This window comes from Pongo abelii, chromosome 1, assembly GCF_028885655.2.
Source record: "Pongo abelii isolate AG06213 chromosome 1, NHGRI_mPonAbe1-v2.0_pri, whole genome shotgun sequence".
NCBI lineage: Eukaryota > Metazoa > Chordata > Mammalia > Primates > Hominidae > Pongo > Pongo abelii.
The window spans coordinates 24,980,538-25,004,334 of NC_071985.2; the positions used below are offsets into that span (position 1 = coordinate 24,980,538).

The 23,797-nt window shown below is 43.5% G+C and overlaps 1 protein-coding gene and 1 pseudogene across 3 annotated transcripts in view; one reads left to right on the forward strand and one right to left on the reverse strand.

Moving 5' to 3' along the window:
• The window catches only part of CNIH3 (cornichon family AMPA receptor auxiliary protein 3), a 126,544-nt gene that overhangs the window by 59,107 nt on the left and 43,640 nt on the right, over positions 1-23,797 (reverse strand). For 2 of the 3 annotated variants that reach the window (XM_024245262.3, XM_063716567.1), the window contains exon 2: positions 2,641-2,709. In XM_024245262.3, the coding sequence (XP_024101030.1) occupies positions 2,641-2,709 (69 nt within the window). Of the gene's footprint in view, positions 1-2,640; positions 2,710-9,625; positions 9,724-23,797 lie in introns of all 3 variants that reach the window. The other variant, XM_024245264.3, reaches the window with a different exon arrangement.
• LOC100443323 (dnaJ homolog subfamily B member 6-like) lies at positions 14,154-22,469 on the forward strand (annotated as a pseudogene).

Sequence of the window (23,797 nt, forward strand, 5' to 3'; positions counted from 1 at the left end):
TCCTTTCCATCCCAGAGGGTCCAACAATATTGAGAGCTTCAGGGCATCTTAAATCCAAATGAGCCTCATGCCCTCATTGAGAGACGCATCCTACGGATCAGGAATTATTTGTGACACACAAGTCCTTCCAGGGCTGGAGTCACCAATCAGTGAAGTAGCTTTTTTAAGCCACCTGAGTCTGAAATGCTGCTTTGGGGGCTCTATAGAGGTCTAAGAGCTCGCAGAAGAGTTAAATGAGGCATCTGAAGCATTTAACTTCCTGCCAGGGAGTAACAGCATAAGAACTGGGAAAATGTGTCTAGCAGTCTTCCATTTAGGGTTTTTATTTGTTTTTGTTTTTGTTTTTAATCTGAGACAAGAGTCTTTTCCCCATGGGACACCTAAAGTCTTTATTCTGTCCATGAGCTTCATAGGGCCCAGGCTCCTTAATTAATCAGTTTACTAATTAGAAGTATGCCTTTAATAATAGGAGTAAAAAAAAGTGAACTGAGATTTAACTTCTATGCCACCACTTCAATATTCACCCATTGTTTAATCGACAAATAGCTATGGAGCACCTACTATGTGCAAATTGTATTCCTGCACTGGCCTTTCACAGAAGCTCCCTGGAGAGCATATACTAGTCCTGATTTTCTTTATTCTGTCTAAATTTCCTTATTCTTTGCCATGGTGAGATGGAAAGGGTTCCACAAAAATATTTCATGGTTTCACCAATCACCTGCAACCCAGCATGGAATTTGCATGATAGAATTGAGCGGTAGGACAAATTCCTTCCCTAGCATTTGCCCTGGAATCAGACAAGAAAGCTCTGGGTGTTCTCAGTGAGCTGCCTATTAATTTGAGCCCAAACAATTAGAAGGAAGGAAAGTAGGTTCTTGTCTTCCCTGGCATTCCTAAATGAAGGTGTCTCTCAGACTAGAGCCGCTCACTGCACCTGGTAGATATTGACAGGCCAGGCGTGTAATGTTGGTGCCAAACACAAAAACATCCAGAAAGACATGAGACCCAGAGTGAAACCTTTCAGGCCTGACAGATCCAAATTATCCCAGATGCATGGTGAGGCTGGTAGATGGAAACAAAATGGATTTTAATAGTTATAAATTCATGAAATACAGCAAGTTTTCAAGTGGATCTTGCAGGTTCTTTAAACTTGCATTAAAATTTGCCTTGAAAAAGTTCATCTCTATTTCATGGAATCAAAAAATATGATGCCAAAGTGTGCCTCAGATATTATCAAATCAGGTCTCTTAAAGAGGCAACACAGGGTAGATGGTAGGATGAGAGACTCTGGAGACAGGCAAGCCTGGGTTCAAGTCCTAGCTGCAGCACTCATGAGCTATAAATCCCTGTACAAATGAGTCCATTTTGTGGTTCATAAATTGGGTTAATGATGCTTGTCTCACAGCATTATTGTGAGGATTACAGATTATGTATATAAAGTTCCTAGCACATAATAAAAACTCAAAAAAATGACAACTCCAGTAATAACTCTCTAATTTATAGAAAGGGACACTGAATCCTGGTTCTTCCATATGGTCTTCTGGTACTTCCCTAAAAGCATATCCTTCTTCATAGGGCCTGCAGCTAAGGAGAAGAGACCTCTTTGTCCCTGCCGAATGACGCCATAAACATTCCAAGCTAAGATGGTATCATGCTAGCAGAGCCTGTTGTTCTCTCTACAACTTCTGGCTGAAAAGGTCAACAAAGCTACTCAAAGAGGCAAAAAGTTGCCTTAGCGCTGGAAACCATGGCCTGGAAGGAACTTCAACTAAACACAGAACCACTGAATTTGGACTGAGAAACACACTTGAATGAACTATATGTGCACCACCCTTTGAACTCAGAAGTGCAGGTCTGGTGTAAGTTTGGAAAAGGCTCTGTCCACATACAGGGTTGGTCTCTGGCTCCGGGACATGGACTACACTGACCAGGGAAACAAACAGCCAAAACACCCATCCCCACCCAGCATCCATTCAGAAGCTCCCAGTCAGAGGCACAGCCAGGGCACAGGCGAAGGGCAGCATGTAGGGCCTGCCAAGCCAGACAAGCAGAAGACGCCAGGAGCCACGCATGCTGGGGTAGGTGGCCTTTCACATCCCGAACCCAGACCAGGAAAATCAGACTGCACCAAATCCTCCAGGCAGAGGTGAGCTGACCTCAGGCCCACAGAACCACCTGAGATGAATGCTTTCTGGGTGATGGATATGGTGCTAGGGACTTTGTGCATTAACCCACCCTCCACATCTCCACTTGGTGCCCAAGTGGAGAGTGCAACACGGACATCCACTCATGGTGCTCACGTGCCTGCAAGCATGTTGGCCAACATGGAGCCTCCCCTTGTTTAAGGATGAGTAACCAAAACACATGAGCACCAGGCTTTGAGGACTCAAGGGCCACAGCACAGTAGACTATTCCCCTGGGTTACTGGGACAGTCACATCTGATTTGCAACATATCTCAAGACCTCAGCACACTTCAAGAATGAGAAGGCTCCTCCACAACCTTGAGCCAGGTAGAGAGGCACAGTGAGGGCAAGCATGTTCTTTACCCATTCAAAGCATTCACATTCTCGCCCTCTTTCCCAGGCCCTGGGTAGCCTGGGGTGACAGCACCTTCCCCTCACCAGTACCCGGCTACTTACCGCATGAACAGGGTTGCACTGGTCTATGGGGCTCTTAAAATCCGCCCTTAACTCATCAAAGGCAATTATCTGAAACAGAATACAGAGATTTGAGGTGTTAGTGCACACATGCATCAATACACCGTGTCTAAAGCTTCTGTGGATTTGCTTCCAAATAACACAAGAGAAAGGAAGAGGCTGTAGATGGCATGAGATTGGCCAGCAGCTGGTCACTGTCGAAGCTGGCAATAAGCACATGGGGTTGATTATATTCTTCTATCTACTGTGTATGCTTAAAATTGTCCCCAGTAAGTTTTTTTAAGTATTCTGTGCTTTACAAAGATGTACAGAAAGTCTACTGTGCTGAGGGCAGGTAGGGATTTAGATAAAAGCACAAAAAATTTAAAACTTCAAACCACTACTTTTAGCCCCTTTCCTTCCAGGAAGTACTATTTATTTTTTATTTGTGTGTATTTGGGCAGAAAAGGTGATTGGAAGTGAGACAGACAGAAGTCAGGTGAGAGGGAAAAGAGAAAAACAAGGCAGTAGAGTTGACAGTAATAGAAATAACCAAATCTCTAGATGTCCACAAGCCTGGACGGTCAGCTCCTGGGCAGTCAGCGCTTCAAAGCACAGTCCTTTGGACTTCGGTCCTACAGTTCATTTTGGATGAAGACTCAGAACTCCCCAGAGAACAACAGTTTCCCAATATCCCTGGCGGAAAGAATGCTGGAGAGGACCTTTTCCAGTCACAGAACGAGGCATGGCCCTCCACAGAAGGACCTAACTGACAGGCGAAGGTTCACAAGCCCACATCCTCACCACAGCTACCTTGTCTGCTACAGAAGGAATACATAATAGAACAAGGTGGGATTTGGCCAGGGGAGTGTCCTTTCTTAGGGTGTGGAAGCCTTGGGTGCTCCCAGTAAAGTCTCTCCTTTTGAAAATAAACAGACATGACCACCTGTAATCCCAGCACTTTCAGAGGCCGAGGCGGGTGGATCACCTGAAGTCAGGAATTCTAGACCAGCCTGGCCAACATGGTGAAATCCCGTCTCTACTAAAAATACAAAAATTAGCTGGGTGTAGTGGCATGCACCTGTAATCTCAGCTATCTGGGAGGCTGAGGCAGGAGAAAAAAAGGAAAATAAAATAAACAGACATAACCAACTCCCCAGGAAGGCACATCCCAGGGGTCCCCAAACACTTGGTAGAATTGCTGAAGCAAGGAAGCCAGCTTCCCACCCCCAAATGTCCCCAATCCAGCAACATGGGGCTGAGAGGAAGCATTAAGTGAGAGAAAACAACTTCCCTCTACAAAGCAAGTAGAATTTTAAAGCAGTCATATGTCATCTTGATTTCAATCCTCCTACAGAATTTAAAGAAAATTCCAGTATAACTTGTATTAAACCAACACATTTCTATATCATCCCTTGCCAGATAATTATCTAGCCTGTACTTAAACGCTTCAGTAATAAGAAACTCACCACTTACTGAGGATGCTCATTCCATTTCTGGCTTCCTCTAATTGATCATTACTTTCCTTATTAAACTAATTTTTGACTCCCTGAAGCTTCCACCCACAGCCTAAGCCAGGGTCAGCAGACTACAGCCTGAAGGCCAAATCCAGCCTGCTACCCATTTTTGTTCAACCTGTGAGCTAAGAAAGTTTTGGTTTGTTTTTTTGTTTTTGTTTTTGTTTTGAGACAGAGTCTCACTCCGTCAGCCAGGTTGGAATGCAGTGGTGAGATCTCGGCTCACTACAACCTCCATCTCCCGGGCTCAAGCAATTCTCCTGCCTCAGCTTCTCGAGTAGCTGGGATTACAGGCGTGTGCCACCATGTACAAAAAAAATACAAATACAAAAAAAAAAATTTTATATTTTTAGCGGAGATGGGGTTTCATGTTTTTAACATTTTTTTAAATAATTGAAATAAACCAAAAGGAGAATATTTTGTGGCATGTGAAGCTTATACTAAAATTCAAATTTCAGTATCCATAAAGATTTATTGGAATATAGTAGCATTCATTCTTTTATCGATACTGCTTTTGCACAACGGCAGGGTTGAGTAGTAGTTACAGGATGTAAGGCTCACAAAACCCAAAATATTTACTATTTTGCCTTTTATAGAAAAAAATCTGCTGACCCCAGCCTATTCTTTCATTTGCCCTCTAGAGCTATCCTCTCCACTACGGTAGCCTCTAGCCACATGCAGCTATTGAAGCTTAAACTTTTAATTAATTAAAATTAAATTTAAAATTCAGTTCATAGACACATTTCAGTTGTTCAACAACCTTATCTATCTAGTAGCTATTACACAGCACAGATATAAAACATCCCCATCACCACAGAAAGTGCTATCAGACAGCACTGCTTTAGAGGCACATAGCATGGGTCAAATCGCTCCTCCACAAAGAACCCCTTTAAGTACTGTCAGCTACAGGGAACCCAGCAAATCTTTCCTCTTCAAGCTAAATCTCTCCAACCATTGTTTACATAAACTGGCGCTAAGTTGCCTCATCATCCTGATTGTCCACCACGGATGTTTCGGGTTGTAAATGTCCATTCTAAAGTGTGACTGTCAGTACCAAACACTAGATTCAAGGTGAGGGTGGCTGGCACAGACAGTAGAGATGTCACTCACCTTCTCTGTTCTATAGTCTATGCTTCTTTTAATACAATCTGATTGCATTAGCTTTTATGTGGCTATATCACATTCCTGGTTTTATACTGAATTCGCATTAACTAAAAGCCCTAGGTCTTTTCATGTTCTTCAGTTAAACTCAGTACACCTCATTCTGCACAAGCATTGTTGGATTTGGAGGCCTAAGAGCAGGAACTAATATTTATCCTGGTTAATTCCTCCCTATTCAATCTGGTCTACTGGTCCAATCTTTTGAGACATGACCTATCTCCCAACTATTATATAAATCCTAATAAACACAGTATCATCAATACCCACATCTACATTCACCCTGATATAAATGTAGACCAAGTAGGACCAAGGCCAGAGCTCTGAGCTCACCATTCCTAGCTCCTGTGAGGCTGACATCGGTTTTCCTGGCACCTATTATCTATCCAGTTATAAAGACGGTTTACTATATTTTGATCCAGTCACTGAAAGCAAGTATCTGGACAGCTGCAGAACTCCACAACTGTTAGTGCTCCACATATAGGCCCCCCACAAAGAGACTGGGCACCCATGGAGGAAAGGGAGCCAAGCCCCCACATTGTGGGCAATCCCCAACCCCAGTCCTGCTCTAGGGCCTGTGTCTCTGTCTGAGTGCAGGGAGGTGGGTCTAGACTGAATAGAGCAAAAGTAGCTGGAGCTTGAAGCAGCAGAGAGGAGCCAATGGGATCTGGGGCTGTTCAGCCAGGCTGAGAGCCGGCAACCCCTACCTTGGCCCACCTCATCGCCTCACCTAGAGGATGGCGCAGAGGAAGGAGGCCTGAAGTGTGGCTTATGCCTTTGAGCTCCATGAGATAAGAGGTCCTTCATGGGTGCTTTCTGATGATGTGATGGCAGTGTACCCATGAGGACAAAGGCTTTCAGCGTCCCTGCACCCAGTGGCTACTCGCTAACGTATCCATCCATTCACCTAACATCCAGCCAGCATCCTTTATACACAGGCAATGGGCTAACCACTGGAGACACAAAAATCAACAAGATCGGTGCCTGTCCTCACCAACTTCCTAGTCTAGAGGGGAAGACCCCCATGTAGATAGGCCACTGTGCTACAGTGTGATGAGGGCTATCAAGATGATTGTAATGACAGCTCTCATGTATTGCCTGCTCACCATGTCAGCTGCCTGGCTATATGCTGCACATGCTTTTTTATCATTTAATCCTCTGACCACCCAAAGGATTAAATGGAACCACTAATAGTACCTACCTCACTATTACTGGTCCCATTTCAGAGAAGAAGAAACTGAGGCCCAAAGTAGTTAAGTTACTTGCTCACGATTACTCTTTGGTGCCAGGATCCAAACCAAGGCCTGCCTAACACTAAAACCTGAGTGTTACCATTACGTTATTCTGCCTCCAAGTACATACAGAGAAAAGTAAATAAGGAGTCAGAAGACATTCAGAAGAATGAACAGCTGTCCCCATGGAAACAAAGCAAAGCTTCCCCGAGGAGGCAGGGGTTAGGCTACCCCCCACTTAGCACTAATTCATAAATAGATTCCCAGTCTCAGCCTCCTGACCTGTCTGAGGATAGAAGCCATGGGCCCCACAGTGTAGTATCATCCTTTGAATGTGGCAGACTTCTATGTAGAGCTAAGCCTTAGCATCGGCAATGGACTGCGAGTGTGATAAACACAATGATGTAAGGATGGGCAGATGAACGGCCAACATAGTTTAATTCAGCTGAATGCACAGACCAGCCTCTGTGTGTGTCCTACAAGGCTCCATTGCACCCTTCAGCCCAGCAACTGACAGTACAGGTTTAACTGCTGAACTTTAGGTGAACTTTAACTGCTAAACCAACGATAAGATCATTTCATATCTCACCCGTTTTAAAAATCATTTTTACATTTAATGCAGTAAAACTCACTCTTTTTGGTGAAAAGTTCTGTGAATTTTGACAAATGCAGTCATGTGATCACCTCCAAAATCAAGACACTCCCCCGCCATGTCTCACCCCTGTCCCCTGCCCAGCAACCACTAATCTGTTCTCCATCCCTCTAGTTTTGCCTTCTCCAGAAAGTCACATAAATGGAATCATGCAGTATGGAGGCTTCTGAGCCTGCTTTCTTTTGTAAGCATATGTAAACACACGATGTGTTTAAGTTTAAACCACACTGTTGCCTATATCAATGGTTTGTTCCTTTTTACTGCCAAGTAGTATTCCATTATACAAACGAACTACGGTTTATTTATCGACCTGTTAAAGGACATTTGGGTTGTTTCCAGATTTTGACAATTATGAATAAAGCTGCTATAAACATCTACACAAGGCCTTTTATCTAAACATAAGTTTTCAATTTCCTTGGACAAATAGGGGGATTGCTGGTCCATGTGGTAAGTGTAGATTTAATTTATAAGAAACTGACAAAACTGTTTTAAAAGTGGCTGCACTATTTTGCATTCCCACAAGCAACATGAGTGTTCCCATTACTCCACACCCTAGCCAGAAGTACTGTCAGTTTAGTTTTGGGGGTTTTTTGGCCTAGTTTTGGTTTTTTAGTCATTTCAGTAGGTGTGTCAAGGTATCGTCACAGCTGTAATTTGCATTCCTCCAGTGACTAACGACGCTGAGCACTTTTCATGGGCTTAGCTGTCATCTGTACATCTTTTTTGATGAAATGTGTGTCCAAATCATTTTCTCTTTTAAAACAAAATTAGCTGATTTTTTTGTTATTGATGATCTTTGAGAGTTCTTTATAAATTTTGGATACGAGTCCCTTATCAAATATGTAATTTGCAAATATTGTCTTCAGGCTGTGGCTTGTCATTTCATTTTTGACAGTATGCTTCTCAGAGCAAAAATTTTTCATTTTAACACTAGTTTATCCCATTTATCAGTTTTTCTTTCATGGATCATATTTTGGTATTCAACCTATGAACTCTTTTGAATCTAAGAACTTCTAAGATCACAGAGGTTTTCACTTACATATTTTTCTAAAACTTGACTTTTCTCTGTAGGAAGGTTTAAACTACAAATTCAATTTACTTAATAGATTTAGGACTATTCCAGTTATCTATTTCCTATGACATGAGCTTTAACAGTGTGATTTCAAAGAATTGGCCCATTTCATCAAAGTTGTCAAATCTGCAGATTTATATTCAGAGCCACCCTATTTTTGTATTTCATCCTCCCTCATCAGGCATCTCCCCTGCTTTTTTTCTCACCAGACTTTTGAGATGGAGGTTTAAGTGATCACAGAAAATGTAAGAAAAGTTGGCAGCAAAGCAGTGGAAACAAAGCAAGGGCTATTGTTCTTCCCCAAGCCGCATAACTAAGGTCCTTGAAAGCCAGATTGCCTCTACGCTGCCTGGAGCCCGGCCCTGCCTGAAAAAGTGGAGCAAGGGTGAGGCTCTGGGGTAGAAAATTGGAGGTCTTGCAGGAGATGCAGCACCAGAGGAAGACAGAAGGATCAAGTTATATCAGTAAGATAATGCAATATACATGGGCAAACTAGAACTTAGTGGAGTACTAGCCTGGATGGAGGCTGCAGGAGAGGCAGAGCCAGAGGAAGCCAGCGAGAAGTCCAGAAAGGAAGGCAGCTACAAACAGAGAACACGCTAGAAGTGAAGCTGTTTCTATGAACACTGAACCCTATCCCTACCACCACTAGGCTTAGGCAAGTTCAGCCCAAAAGGTGCTGCTCCAACCCTCTAGCCTATTGCCCCTCCCTGTTCCCCCAACCACAGGACCATGAAGCAACTATCCATGGAAGCTCACTGTGCGGAGCCTCACCAAGGACTACAACAAGGTCAGTCCTGCTTGGGCCTGCCCTAGGTCTAGACTGCCTGGATTCCATCCAGCCTGAACACCAGCAGGGAAGCAGGGGGGACCCACCTCAAGAGGTGGGAAACTATAGAAACACTCTATTAAGCATCTCATGCTTCTGTCTTTGGGTCCACAGAATTTATAATTAGGAGATTAAAAGTTATCTCACTTGTCTGAAATCATTATTTTGCTAAAAATAACCATGCTGTACTATGGCAAAAAAAAAAAAAAAAAAACCTTCCTGGAAGATGAAGAAACAATTGAAATGTCAACATGCATTAGCTAATGAGTCCCCAGGGCTGCCCCATCAGAGAGCTTAGCATTAGGAGAGGCTGGTTTTCTCTGGGACTTTCTCTTCCCTGCATTTGCTCTTCTTATTTCTGAAAGCTCTTAAATGGTTGAGACCTCACTACCTTGCAGGTGTACTGCACTATCTTATTAACATAACTTGATCTGCATAAGAACTCTTGTGAACTGGATAGGAATCTCCCCCTAGCATACAGTTCAGGAGACCGAGACCCAGTTACAGTGTTTGAATGATGTACTTTACCTTGCATGATGAATGAAGGACAACCCACACTGGACCCAGGTCTCTGAGTCTTTGACTGGTTAGTGCTCCATCCAGCATGCTGTGCTGCCCCTCTGTGACTTGAACGGGTAAAAAGAAAATGTTGGGTTACTGAAGAGGCCAAAAACAAATACTGACTAGGTACCCACGATGTACCTGGCACCATTTTTGGTTCTCTAGGACAGGAGTGAGAAAGAAGAGAAGGTCCCTGTCATCACAGAAGTTATAATCAATGGTAAGGGCAGAAGAGATAATTAACAAATAGGTAAGAAAAGCATCAGAAAATGGCAGACTGTGTGAAGAAAATAAAACAGCTGATAGGAAGAAACAGAATTGGGAGTAGAGAGGGAAGTGATCAAGGAAGGCTCTCTGATGAGGTATCTTTTAAGCTGAGAGGACTGAATGACCAGGAGCCAGACATGGAAAGGTCTGGGAAGAAATTTCCAGGAGCCAGACATGGAAAGGTCTGGGAAGAAATTTCCAGAGACAGAAATTATGCTGCAGATGCCAGAGCAGGAAATAAGCTTGGCAGGTGTGAGGCACGGAAAGGCCTGCACAGGGGAAGCCAGAGAGTGAGACAGACAGCAGGGGGAGGGGAGGTCGAGGCTCAGGGCTGGCCAGGATCCCAACTGTGCGGGATTCATCCAACTGCAGCTCCCCAAAATAGACGGTGTGGCATGAAGCCATTTAGCCCATCTATTCCATTGGTGATGCGGCCCTTACGTGACTTGCAGGACTGTGTTTGCTGCTTGTGGTCTCTCACTCTAACAAAAGGAGTTGCATGGACATGACCGAGGGGGCCACTGCTGATACAGGTTGATCAGCGTGAAACTGGTGTCAGTTGTGCAGACTGAGGAACAGGTGCTGGGCTGACAGTTTTCAAGTCCGTTCTGAGCAGTAGCAAATTGACCCAAATGAAAACTCAATGTTCAGGGGCAATATTTAAAGAGATCATGAATCCTAGCAAGTCATACCCAGGGACTCGGAGGACGGATTTGGGTTAACCCCTCTCAGAGAGCATTTGGGCACTGAGAAAAGCTGCGCAGTTTTCTAATGAGTGGGCACATGCCCCAAACCTCCTAAAAACTCTGACTACAGGTCCAATTGTGAATAGGGACAGCTCCCTCACCCAGTTCTGTGCTCATACTCCTATTTGCATTAGGGCCACTTTGAACGGACCTTTCTCTCTTGATTTCTCCATGCTGTGTGTTGAATAGTGACCCCCAAAATTCACATCTACGTGGAACCTCAGAATGTGACCTTATTTAGAAATAGGGTCTTTGCAGGTGTAATTAGAAAAGATGGGGTCATCTTTATGAGATAGAAAAACAGCCACACAGTGAAGGCCATGTGAAGACAGAGGCTGCAATTGGAGGGACACAGCTATCAGCCGAGGAACATCAAGGGCTGCCAGGAGCCACCATTAGCTGGGAAGAAGTGAGGAAGGGTTCTTCCTTAGAGCATTTGGAGGGAACATGGCCCATCTGTCTTCAGACTTCTAGCCTTCAGAACTTTGAGAGAATAAATTCCTATTGTTTTAAGCCACCCACCTGGTGGTAATTTGTTAAGGCTGCCCTAGGGAACAAATACACTCCATTTGCAAAATACCTGAAACTACTGCTGCTGTTATCTAAGATCTGGAAGGAATGGCTTTTGGTGCTACCTGAGAATGTTAGCATGAAAGATGCAAACAAGAGCATTTCTGACCCAAAATACACACCTCCCCAGGGAAGCAGGCTTTTATACTCACCCCAAACCTTGCTGTAAGTCCCCCAAACCCACGCTCAGAATACAATTCTAATTTAGAGAGAATTCTGCTTTTTACTTCCTCTGTCTTGTCCCCCAAAGAGCAATGTCTTCAAACCACAGCCCAAGTTTTAGGGACCCTTTCTAAGGTCCTGTTAAAGCACAAAGAGCTCCACTGGAGAGAAAAAAAATGAGAGATGAGAGTGATTTTATTGGTTATAACATACATCTTATATCTAGTCCAAGTTTTATGCCTGAAACTAGTATAGCCTAGAGTCCTAAAGTCTCTCTGTACACTGATTCTAAACTGCTACATGCAAGTGTTTGCTTAGTCATCTCTGAGCCTCCAAGAAGCAAGTGGCACTGGCTCCAAACTCAAAAGCCTCTTGGGGACTCTACATGGGTACCACCCACCTGTTCAAGTCCTTGCTCAGCTCCCATCACCAAGTGGTCTAGAAAAAGACTCAGGGTCTCTCAACCCACTCCCTTTTCTAAAAAGTGCAATGCCAGACGTCATGGAGTAGTTGAAGCTTTCCAAAGTGTTTTCACATGTTTTATTGATTTTATGTTCATTGTATATAATATCCCAAATGATGTGACACTCACTTTGCAAATGAAGAATCAAGAAGAATGAGAGGTCGTTAGCAATGTCCAGGGCTACTTGGTTATAGAGGGCAGAGCTGGGGCCAGTCCTCACCTTCCCCATTTCTCTTCCTTGTGCTTACTCCATTGGGCCATGCAGTCTCACCCTCTTATGTAAGGGGGAGTGAGGAACTTTCATTAATGCATCCATCCACACGGGGTGCCATGCAGGGCAGGACACAGCAGGCTTAGCACCAGAGTCCTGCCTTTTAAGGGCCCCCAATCAAATGAATGGTCTGCTTATCCCCGTATGACCAAGAGTCTAGGAGAGGAAGTTAAACGTCCAACCAGCACAGAGGCTCTGGTTGGAGAGGCTCAGAGTCTTGCCCTAATTCCACCCCATTTCACGTCTGTATTGGTCAGGGTTCCCTAGAGAAACAGAACCAACAGGATATGTGTAGATATATGCACAGAAAAAGATCTGTTTTAAGGAATTGGCTTATGCAATGATGGAGGCTGAGAAGTCCCAATTCTGCAGAATCAGCCAGCAGGCTGGAAACCTAGGAAGGAGCCAGTGCCGTGGTTCAAGTCCAAAGGCCGTCTACTGACAGAAATCCCTCTTGCTCGGAGGAAGTTGGTCTTTCGTTGTATCTGGACCTTCAGCTGACTGGATGAGGCCCACCTATGTTAGGGAGGGCAATCTGCTTTACCAATTTAAATATTAATCTCATCCAAAAACACCCTCACAGAAACATCCAGAACAACGTTTGGCCACATATCTAGACATCATAGCCAAGTCACATTGACATGCAAAGTTAACCACCACAAACCCCCAATACTAGGGACTGTCACAGGCTCCAGGCTGGGCCCTGGCCAGTGGGGCTTGGTGGGAAAATGGCAGAGTGATGACCAATGGGTCCTTTTCACGTGTGAGAAACCATCATGAGTCATGGCATCCCACATCTTGGCACACACTCATCTTAGGAAGGAAGCTGCCTTACAATAAGTTGGGAAAAGTGTGTGACCCAGCCTCCTCCATTTAGGGATGAGGAGCCTCAGGACCAGAGAAGAAGAAGACCTGTCCTGGTACTCTCACCCTCAGAGCCTGCACAGGGTAGCTTATCATTGTCTCAAGAGCAGTGTCCACCCTCATCATGAGTGGGGACCATCTGTGCTGTGGGCTACCCATAACAGGCTCCACAAAAGGATGGGGCTGGGCAAATTCCAAAGCTAAGCCTTAAGGATAAAGAGTCTCTTAGACTCTGTAGGAGGAGAGCCGCTGGTCAGGAAAATGAGACCCAGCCCTTCTGCCACCACGCCCTCCACACCTGAGCAGCAGCCCCGAGTGTCCAGATCGTCCCATGCCACCATCTTCTAAGTCCTTGCATTGCTACATCCCTTCCTCACACCATCACAAAATGGACCACCCCTGGCTCCACACCTCTCTCCCCTAACAGGTGCTGCCTCTTTAGAGTGAAGAGTCCTGGATCTGAAGGAGGTCTCACTTGCATCCTGACCCTGCCAGTTCCCAGCTCTGTGACCTGGAGCTTGTCACTTCACTCCTCCAGGTCATGGCTTCCTTATCCATAAAATGAGAATAATCTCCACCTCAACTGGTTCCTATGAATGCAAAATGGGGTGATACAGACTATAGCACCAGGATAGAGAGAAATAAAGACTGTTGGGTGCGGGGGTGGGGGGAATGCCATTGTGTAAAAGGCACAACAGTGTCATTGTTACGCATACCACACGAGTTGGCATGTCTCAGTTCAAATCCAAATTCTACCTCATTTGTTTGTGTGACTATGGGCAAGGTGTTTAATCCCTCCAAGCCTCGGTGTCCTCAAGTATAAAGAGGAGACAGTAGTGGTTCCTACTTCATAGTGATACTTTGAAGATTAAATGAAATAATGTACAACAAGACTGGGCACAATGCCTAGCATGTAAAGTTAAAACATTAATATTATCACTTTTATTTCCATAATTATTACCATGCAGATGTTCAGGCCCAACCCTCTGGTCTCAGGGCTCTCTTCCCCTTTCTGGCCTTCAGCATGATCATTAGCAACACATCCTCTGAATCAGGAGAATCCAGTCACTGCAGGGGAAAGCTGGGGTAGAGGGGGTAGGTAAAAGCCACGGCAGAGCCCCTCTGAGGACTCAGGTGGATGATAAAGCCAGCATGGCCCATCCTGTTACAGGTGGAAACATGCACTCAGGGTTGCCAGGACGGAAGCTGGAGACCAGCAGGTGAGCTGAGGAGAGAGGCATCAGCTGCCCCTGGAAGAGTCCCTAGACCTGAATGATGAGTACAAATTGGGAAACACGGGACACGTTGGCTTATTTGCCATCGTGTGCCAGAATCTGCAGACACAGCTGGTTCTGACATAGCTTCCCTGGTTCCCGTCTAGTTAACAGGAAACAAAGACACCCCAGAGCTGTGCAACTCTGGGACTAAAGCCAAATGAGCAGGACACCAGGCAGACCTAGCCCCAGCTGACTTGCTTCAGGTGACAGCACAGCCGTCCTCAACTCCAGCCAGCAGCCATCTGGGTCAGGGTGAAATCCACAGAGGAGAAGGGAATGAGAAGGCCCTTTTCTGCTAACTTGTCATAGGCATAGGCCGGGCAGCCACTCTGAATAGCTCAAGCAGTGAGGGAGGGGTTGGGAAGAAGTGGGGGCAGCCTGCAGTGTGCTGGGACCTTCCCTGGGGCAGTCAGGCTAGAATCCCCCCGCTCCACCAGCCCCCTAACTCAGCCAACCCACCAGCACTACATCTGGCCCTGCACATGAAGTACACTGGGGCCACAGAGCCTACCCCAGGTAACCACCCCCAGCCCCAGGTTCCCCCTCCTCTCACCAAACTTGTGCGTCCTCTGGCATCCTTGGTTCTCAAACATAAGAATGCAGGAGCAACTTCTGGCCCAAATGTTTGGTGACCTTCCACACATCCTTTTGGGATCCTTGTTTTCAGCCTCCCTCCTTCTTCTGGTCCAGCGTCCTCTACCTCCTTGGGTATTTCTCCGACACCTAGGCCTCAAGGGTCCATGGCCAGCCTAGCCCAGCTCTGGGGGAGCATGCACCCAAGTGTGGATGTGCATCAGAAAGATTCCCCAAAGTATCTTCCAAGAAGATCCATCATTACTCATTCCTAAAAATACTTACTAAGCATCTACCATTTGCCAGGCACTGTGGTAGCAGCTGGAGATACAACAAAAAGCAAGGCAGACAGGAGCTGGCCTCTACCAGCTGCCGTTCATTTTGTGTTGACTCTGAAAACACAATGGCTTCTGGGCATGGTAGCCTATTTAGCAAGGCATCAATTGCTCACCTAAATATGGATTATTTTAATCAAACTGAAGACAGAATATGTATAAAGGAACGCAGTAATGCCAGCTCCGGCATTACTTAAAAGTTAAAACAACTTAAAAGTTGTAGATGACCGGTTGCTTGTAGTTTGTTTTGAGATATCATCATTGATCTGAGCAAGGCCCTCTCTTACATATATAATTGTTCATTTATTCATTCATTCATTTCCTTTTATCCCCACTAGCCATTTTGCTCCATCCTTGGCAATTATTGGTTTATGTATCATGTGTATCTTTCTGTTCCTTGTGTTCTTACAAAATGTGTATTCTGTATGTGTGCATAGATTTTAAATTTACCTAACTTGTATCCCATTCTTTCTTACCTTTTGCCCTCAGGAGTGTAGCTGCAGGGCTCTGTGGGAGCGGCCACTATACTTTGTCTATCCATGCTACCAGTGAGAAACACAGACTTGACCATGTCACCTCAAATAATGTCACAAAACCCTAATGCATGTCACCTTAGGGATTGGTATGCCAATTTCTTTGTGATTTATACCTAGGAGTGGAACTGTAGGGTCATGGGTTGTTTTTTTTTTAATTGGACTGACTGCCCTCTTTGACTGCCCTTCAAAGTGGTTACATTCCCCCAGCAGAGCTGCGGATTCTGTCCCACATCCCCTCAGACACTTGGCAGAATCCAGCTCTCTGGCGTTTGCAGTCTAATAGGTAAAGTGCAGTCTCTGTCTTGTTTTAATTTGCAACTCTCCAGATATGAGTTGGAGCAACTCTTTAAATAAAGCGTTAGCCTTTGGGGTTTCCTTTTCTGCTCATTGTCTGCTTAGATGCTCTGATCATTTTTCAACAAGATCGCTGCCTTTTTCTCTTTTTGATTTGTACTGGTTGCTGGTATGTTGTAGATGTGAATCCCCTTTCAATTTTAGACATTTTAAACACCTTCTCTCATCAGTCACCTGTTGATTAATTAACTGTGGCTATGGTGTCCTTCACTGAATGAAAATCAATTGCACTCGTTTTTGCCTCATATTTTATACTTTCTGAAGTTTTATTTAAGAAGTTCTTCCTTGCCCCTAAGACACAAAGATAGACTCTTACATTATTTTATATTTTCTTTATGAAATTCGAGGATTCTAATTAGTCCTCTCCTGTCGTCAGATGCCAGTATCTGGGACTGTGCCAGGTCAACTCACAAGTCAGAGTTACTTCGTTCAGTGAATATTTAATGAGCACGTATTACGTATGAGGCCCTGTTCTGGGAGCTGCAGACAGAAGGCAAGGCATAGTCCCTGGACGGGATGACAGAAGTGACTAAGAACTCCATGTGACAGGAGATGACAGGGGTCAGGAAAGGGCAACCTCAAGTAGAAGGAATGAAATTTCAATTTGCAAACTGCCCAGGAGGAAGAGACCACAATCTCAGCAGGCATATGTCAACCGCATGCACGTGACATGACAACCATGCAAACATTTGGGGTAGCCCAAGAGTGGAGAAGACTATTGTTGGGGGATCTAGAATTCCTTTCCTAGTCTAGAAGAATTATACTAGGACTTGAATGATAAAGGCTAAAGTTCTCAAAACCAAATGTGGAATCAACTACTAAGAAGAAACTTCTAAAATGCAGTGGTTCAGACTCCATGTTGTACCCAATGGACAGACTCCTTCTGTATAAAGACAATCTTTGGCAGCAGTTTCCTCCAAACCTGCAGAAACCCACAAACTGGCGATTGAAGGCTGAGCCATGGCCCTTTGTAAAAACCTCCATGGGCTCCTAAGACAAGTGCCCTCTCTAATGATCACCTGCAGAAAAACTCGCCCCAACCAGGAGGATACCTATGTACTTTATTAAGATTCTTCTAAATAGCACTATCCACTTTGGGAAATTTTAAGAGCCAGGCATTACAAATTTATTAAAATACTTCAATGGAAAAATAGCAACCACAGTATCAACTCTGAGTACAACCAGAGCATAAAGGACACAACCCTGCTGGAACCCTTACCAGACCTGAGCCAAGGCCAGTCAGAAAGCAGGATGGATTATTTCACAGCCCATTAACACTTCACAGTACCAGCTGTCTGCATGCTCAGAGAAAGGTCCGTCACCTGGGCTCATCAAAAGGGCATCGTGGGGGAGTCAGGAACCTGAATTTGGGTTCTGGCTTTGTGTGATTTTGAACAATCCCTTTATTCCCTATGTCTCAGGTCCTCATGTGCAAAATTAGCACGTTGCATTGCATCAGTATCTCTGAACATGGAACAGGGGTGGGAAACATTTCAGAACTCCTTGGGAAAGTTGCCAAAATAAAAGGCAGCACACACCCTGCCCTGTACCTGCTAAATCAAAACCAGAGGGTGGCTTGGCCAGGCCGGTTGAGAGCCACCTGACCGGTTACACGTGACTTGGGGATTGTTTGCACATCACCTGAAGCATCCCTAGCACACTAGGCTCCTCGGGAACCTACAGACAGAATCCTCGGGCTTATCACTAAACCTATCGACTCTAACCTGTAGATATCATTCCACGGTGCTGGGAAAAAGAGAGTGGGGAGGGAGGAACTGTAAATCTCTTTGCAAATACAAACATCTTCCATGTCGTAACTTAGGTCCATAAACCCTAAATCTAAAACACAGCTTTGATCTCATAAGTGAGTCCTACCACATATGAGTAGATGCAAAGAATGCAAAGAACACATGCAAAGAATCCCACTAGGTTATGAGTGCCTTGAGGATTGCAGGAGGTATTGCTCCAGATAAGGAGACACTGTTTTGCTCATTGCTGCATTCCAAGCACCTGGATCAGAGCAAGGCACACAGTGTTTATTCAATAAGTATCTATTGAAAGAATGAATGAGTTTACCCATCTTCATATCCTTGGCCCAGTGCTTGCAATAAATGTTAAATGAGCAAATATAAAACGTTTTAAACTGTTTAAAATGCTTTCATAAATCCCTCATTAGTTGATCACAGCAACTCACCCAGTTCTTCATTTAGATGAAGTAGGTTAGCTCCTTCTCTACACCAGACTGTCTTCCTAGTGTGCTTAAGGGCAAATTATCTCTTCACTAAAGATAAAGCCTGGGAGTATCCAGCATACAAGAGGGCAGTTCTGAGGCCCAGTCACATGTCTATCCATCACACAGCAGGTCCCAGGATTCAGAACCTCCATCCAGAGCATGCTGTCCAAGACCTACTAATTAACTAAGTGAATGTATACATATTCAAGAGTGTGTAACACTCTACCTTATAAAAAATTATTTCAGATGGTTTGATCAGAAATACACAAAATAGAGAAAAATAATTGAAAATAAAAATTTGACCCAGGAATAAATACAGAGGTGGGAGGGAGAGAGAGATACCAAGACCACAGGGCCCCCGAAGAGCCAAATTCCTTGGCTTGAAAATTTGGATCTAAATTTCCCAGAATAGCCAGGTGTGGTGGTGCACACCTGTAGTCCTAGCTACTAAAGAAGCTGAGGCAAGAGAATCGCTTGAGCCCAGGACTTCAAGGCTGCAGTGAGCTATTATTGCACCACTGCACTCCAGCTTGGGCAACAGAGTGAGACCTTGTCTCTAAAACAAAATAAAAATTAAAAATAAGTTTCCCAGAAGCTGAAGTGAAAAGAGAAATCAGTTACTTAGCTGTTCGTGTCCATAAAGAAAAAGGATACCAGTTTCTCAGGGGAAACAAACTATTCTCCAAACTCATATTTAAAAGTTATTTTCTGTACAAATTTTAACTACAATGGAGAATACTGCACGCTCATAGCACACACAGCAATAGGGATTAAACTGTTTGTTGTAGCATTCCTCAATAATGACTAAGTATTGAATACAAAATATGACCCAGCAAAAATATTTGATGGAGGAGGCAAGACAAGGCAATGTGGTCCAAATTTTGAATGTGCTTGAGTCATCTTCCATCAATCTATTTCACAACTAGTGAAACCAGTCCAACTGCCCATAGAACTTATGCTGATGGTTTTTTGAATACACATGGAAATTGACCCTCCCTGGTCTTAAAACTTGAAACTTACATTTGTCTTATCTGAATTCCTTCCTCAGAAAACCGACCCTCAGGCAAGGAACTGAAACTCACTAGACCACCACATCCAGTGAGATGCCAGATCCCTCATCCATCATGCTTGCTTCCATACCTCTCCCTAATTCCCATTTTCCTGCACGCGGTTGCATTCCTTCCCCACTATATAAACCCCCAATTTTAGTTGGCTGAGAGGAATTGATTTAAGGCAATCTCCCATCACTGTGGCTGACATCACCCAAATAAAGCTTTCTTCCCTGGCAATATTCGTTGTCTCAGTAACTGGCTTTCTGTGCAGCAAGTAACAGGACTAGACCAAACCCCTAGCATTTCAGTAACAGATTTTGGTTCCTCCAGAAGGCCCTGTTCATGGCTCTGCAGCCGTGGGCCAGGAGAGTTTCAGAGGCCCTCCTAAGCAGCTGCCTGGCCCTTTTTTGGCTGGAGGTGGATTTCTGTCTCTCTCTTTGACTCTGTTACTGTGGCCCCTACTGCATTTCTGATTGCCTATGAAGAACAGCCTTTGAAATTTGACATCTGCATCTGGATAAGTGAGTGTCTTTTGTGGGTACCAGACGAGGGGAATGGCTCAATTTTGGGAATTCCAAAGAAATTTCCATTTGCAGGTTGAACAAGTGTAACCAACACAGAGGCAAGCCCTCCAACTATTTGTTTGGACACTCTTGGGGCCTGTTAGTAATTGTTTGTGTGTATACACATCTGTGCCTGGACAAGTATGTTTTGTGGGGCCAAACAGTGACAACTGCTCCTCTCAATTTTGGGAATTCTGAAGAAATTTCCATTTGCAGGTTGAATGAGCCCAACCAAGGGAGGAAAGCACCCCAACTATTTCAGTTTGGACACTCTTGGGGCATGGTGGCTGCTGCTGCAGTTGGATTGTGTATTGGTGATTGTGCATATGTCAACATAGCTGTGGGAGGTCGAGGTTCAATCCCACAGTGCGGCCTGCTTGGATGCATTCTTAAGGTTGGTATGAATGTAGCTGTGGGCCAAGAGAGCAAGGGAAAGTCTACGGCCATACCCATACCACCCCAGACTGCCTGATCTCATCTCATCTTGGAAGGTCTTTGAATCATAGGGCTGTCTTACAATTGGATTCATTTTACTGTTAAATGGGAAACTGGGTCGGAGTTCCTTGTATCCAGGCTTGTATGCTGCTCATCTAAAAAGCGTCAGGACTGAGTAGTATTAAGTTGGTGCAAAAGTAATTGCGGTTTTTGCCATTGCTTTCAGATGGCAAAAACCACAATTATTTTTGCGCCAACCTCATACATGATGTTCTTCTGTGGTGCTGTTTGGCCCCAGTGTTCTTTGGAGTCTGGGAAGGTTTGGCCTTTAAAAATCAAACTGCCTTGGAAATTGCTTAACCCAAAATTTTGGTTCACAGGCTTCACTGGATTACCTACCAGGGCAAAATTTAGCCACATGAACATGTTCATAAACTGGTGAGTCTGCACTACTATCTCACGGCTAGAATTCCAAGGTAAAAGCTATTGGATCTTTGTTTATATGTGTACATATGTGTCTGGATATCATGTGTTGTCTTTACATGGTACCAAATTGGCTTATAAATAAAAAGGAACCCACAAATTAAGTAAATAAGTCCAAGCCTTTTTCAAGTTCATGTGACTTAAGTAAATCCTAAACAAGCGGGCTTTAAAATTATTGGTAAGATTAAAATAGAAATGTTTTCAGCATTGTCAACATATTTTTTCTGGGTTTTATATTTGTCTCTGTTAGATATTTTAAAGTGTCAGAGTTTGGCACAGAAGGTTATAAAACTATAAACCCAGCCAAAACAAAATGATCTTTGTGTGATTTTTTTATAAGACTAATATCATTAGTTTAATAGAAAGAGCTGAATCTTCTGAGTTATTGGTGAAAATACCCATATATTTAAGGTTCTTGAGTGAGCACTTAATATGCACAGGTTATAAAAATAATCAACAAGGAAATAATGACTAGCTCTGTCTAGTATCTCAGCTCTCATACAGAATCTAGACTGCTAAAAATGAGTGAAATGTAAATGGGGTAATTGCTATAAGTGAACTTTTTATGTAATTTAAAATCTTGGAATTATTTTGGATGCTCACTAGATGTCTAAGTCATTTCCAATTAAGAAAGGGTTATAATATAGGCAAAACATGTTTTTGTAAAAAATTATGGAATGTTCTTACCTATAAAATGCTAACATCTGATAGACAGTTCAGAATTACTTGCTTCCTAGATCATCACTCAAATTTAAGGTTACTAAGAATAGGAATTCTAGCTAATATATAATTTTGGGCCACAATCACCAACACAGCCATGCTGCCGCCCCACCTCCCCTGCTTCCCACTAGTTGCCCACATCCTCCGACCTGTTCCAACAATCTGATAAAACGTGGTGGATTACTATGAAGTTCTAGGTGTGCAGATGTGCCTTACCGGAGGATATTAAAATGACATACCAGAAACTGGCACTGAAGTAGCACCGAGATAAAAATCCTGAGAATAAAGCAGCAGAGAGAAAATTCAAACAAGTAGCCAAGACATGTGAGGTGGTGTCAGATGCTAGAAAACAAGATAGCTTAATTTATATTAAACCAGAAGGAGGATTAAATGGTGGAGGAGGCGGCGGAAGTCATTTTGACAGTCGTTTGAGTTTGTCATCACATTTCATAATGTAGATGATGTCTTCAGTGAATTTTTTGGTGGAAGAGACCCACTTCCATTCAACTACTTTGAAAACCTATTTGAGGACTTTTTTGGGAATCAAAGGGGTCCCCGAGGGAGCAGAAGCTGAGGGATGGGTTGTTTTTCTCAGCATTCAGTAGATTTCTATACCTTGGAAGTGGATTTTCTTCTTTTGATACAGGATTTACTTCATTCTGGTCACTAGGTCACAGTGGACTCATTCTCTTCCACATCATTTGGTAGTAGTGGGATGGGCAACTTCAAATGTGTATCAACTTCTACTGAAATGGTTAATGGCAAAAAAATTACTAAAAAAAGGATTGTCAAGAATGGTCAAGAAAGAGCAGAAGTTGAAGAAGAGGGCCAATTAAAGTCCTTAACGATACATGGTGAGGAGCAGCAGCTGCGCTTGGATAACCAGGAATTCAATGCACACACTTAACAGAAATGTTAAACTATAACAAGCACCATTAGAGGATTAACAAAAACAGTTTTTGAAGATATCCAATGAACTCGACTTTCAGTATAATTGTACCTAAAGTATTTATAAACAGCTTCTCGAGCTCCTATTTGTCATAGACTTTTGAGTTTATTGTTGGGACAACAAAATAGGACTTTTTGTTTTAAAAATCAATGTAAATCTCTGTATGCACATTGCTTTTTTATTAAACATACTCCAAGGTGAGCCTTGACTCTTCAGTGGTAGGACAAGATTGTACACTAACACCAGCATGGATCTGCTTTTCCATCACGTCTGGAAATGTGAGGCAAGCAGTGTCAGCCTGTTATGACGTTAATATTGCCAGGACAAGCCTTCTATAGAAACAATTTCATTTTTTTTCAGTGTTTAGTAGTGAAAGATATTAATGCGTTAATGGTAATATACTTCTGGCTTAATATAAATTAACGATGTTTTCTACTTGTGCATAAATGCTGGCAATTTAGTAGGTCTTGACAATTGTTTAAACATGCAAAGTTAAGCTTGGGTTTTAAAAAAGTAAAGCTGGTAAGCTGGGTCTTTGTCATTTGCTTTAAAACAAAGAAACACAAATGTGTTCAGTGCATTCTTTCCTGAAAAAAAAAATTGTATATAAAATGTGCCAAAGAAGATGTGTTCTTATTGAGAAAAGTAATAATTTTGTTTAATTCAGAAGTTATCTGATATGGTTTGGCTGTGTCCCCAACCAAATCTCATCTTGAATTATGCTCCCATAATTCCCATGTGTTGTGGGAGGGACCCAGTGGGAGATCCCTGAATTATGGGGGTGATTTCCACCACACTGTTCTCGTGGTAGTGAGTAAGTCTCACGAGATCTGATCTCTCTTTGCCTGCTGTCATCTATGTAAGATGTGACGGACTCCTTGTCTTCCGCCGTGATTGTAAGGCTTCCCCAGCCATGTGGAACTGTAAGTCCAATTAAAATTCTTTCTTTTGTAAATTGCCTGGTCTCAGGTATGTCTTTATCAGCAGCATGAAAATAGACTAATACATTATCTAAAGGTTTAATTATGGACTTGGAAAGCTTATTTATGAAACAAGGTAGAAAGGAACCAGTGGTAGGGGAGAGAGATGTGAAAAAGTTAAGATTGGTCTCCTATGTTAGAAAAAATTTCCCTTAAAATATCGATTTGCTCTTAATAAAATCACAACAGGTTTTGATTTTGATTCTATACTGTTTCTTTTTGAAAACTTCTCATATTCATGTCTCAGAATGTGTCTTGCTGCTTTCAGCTTTTTTCTCCCCATGAAAAGGCCTGAGATGCTAACTC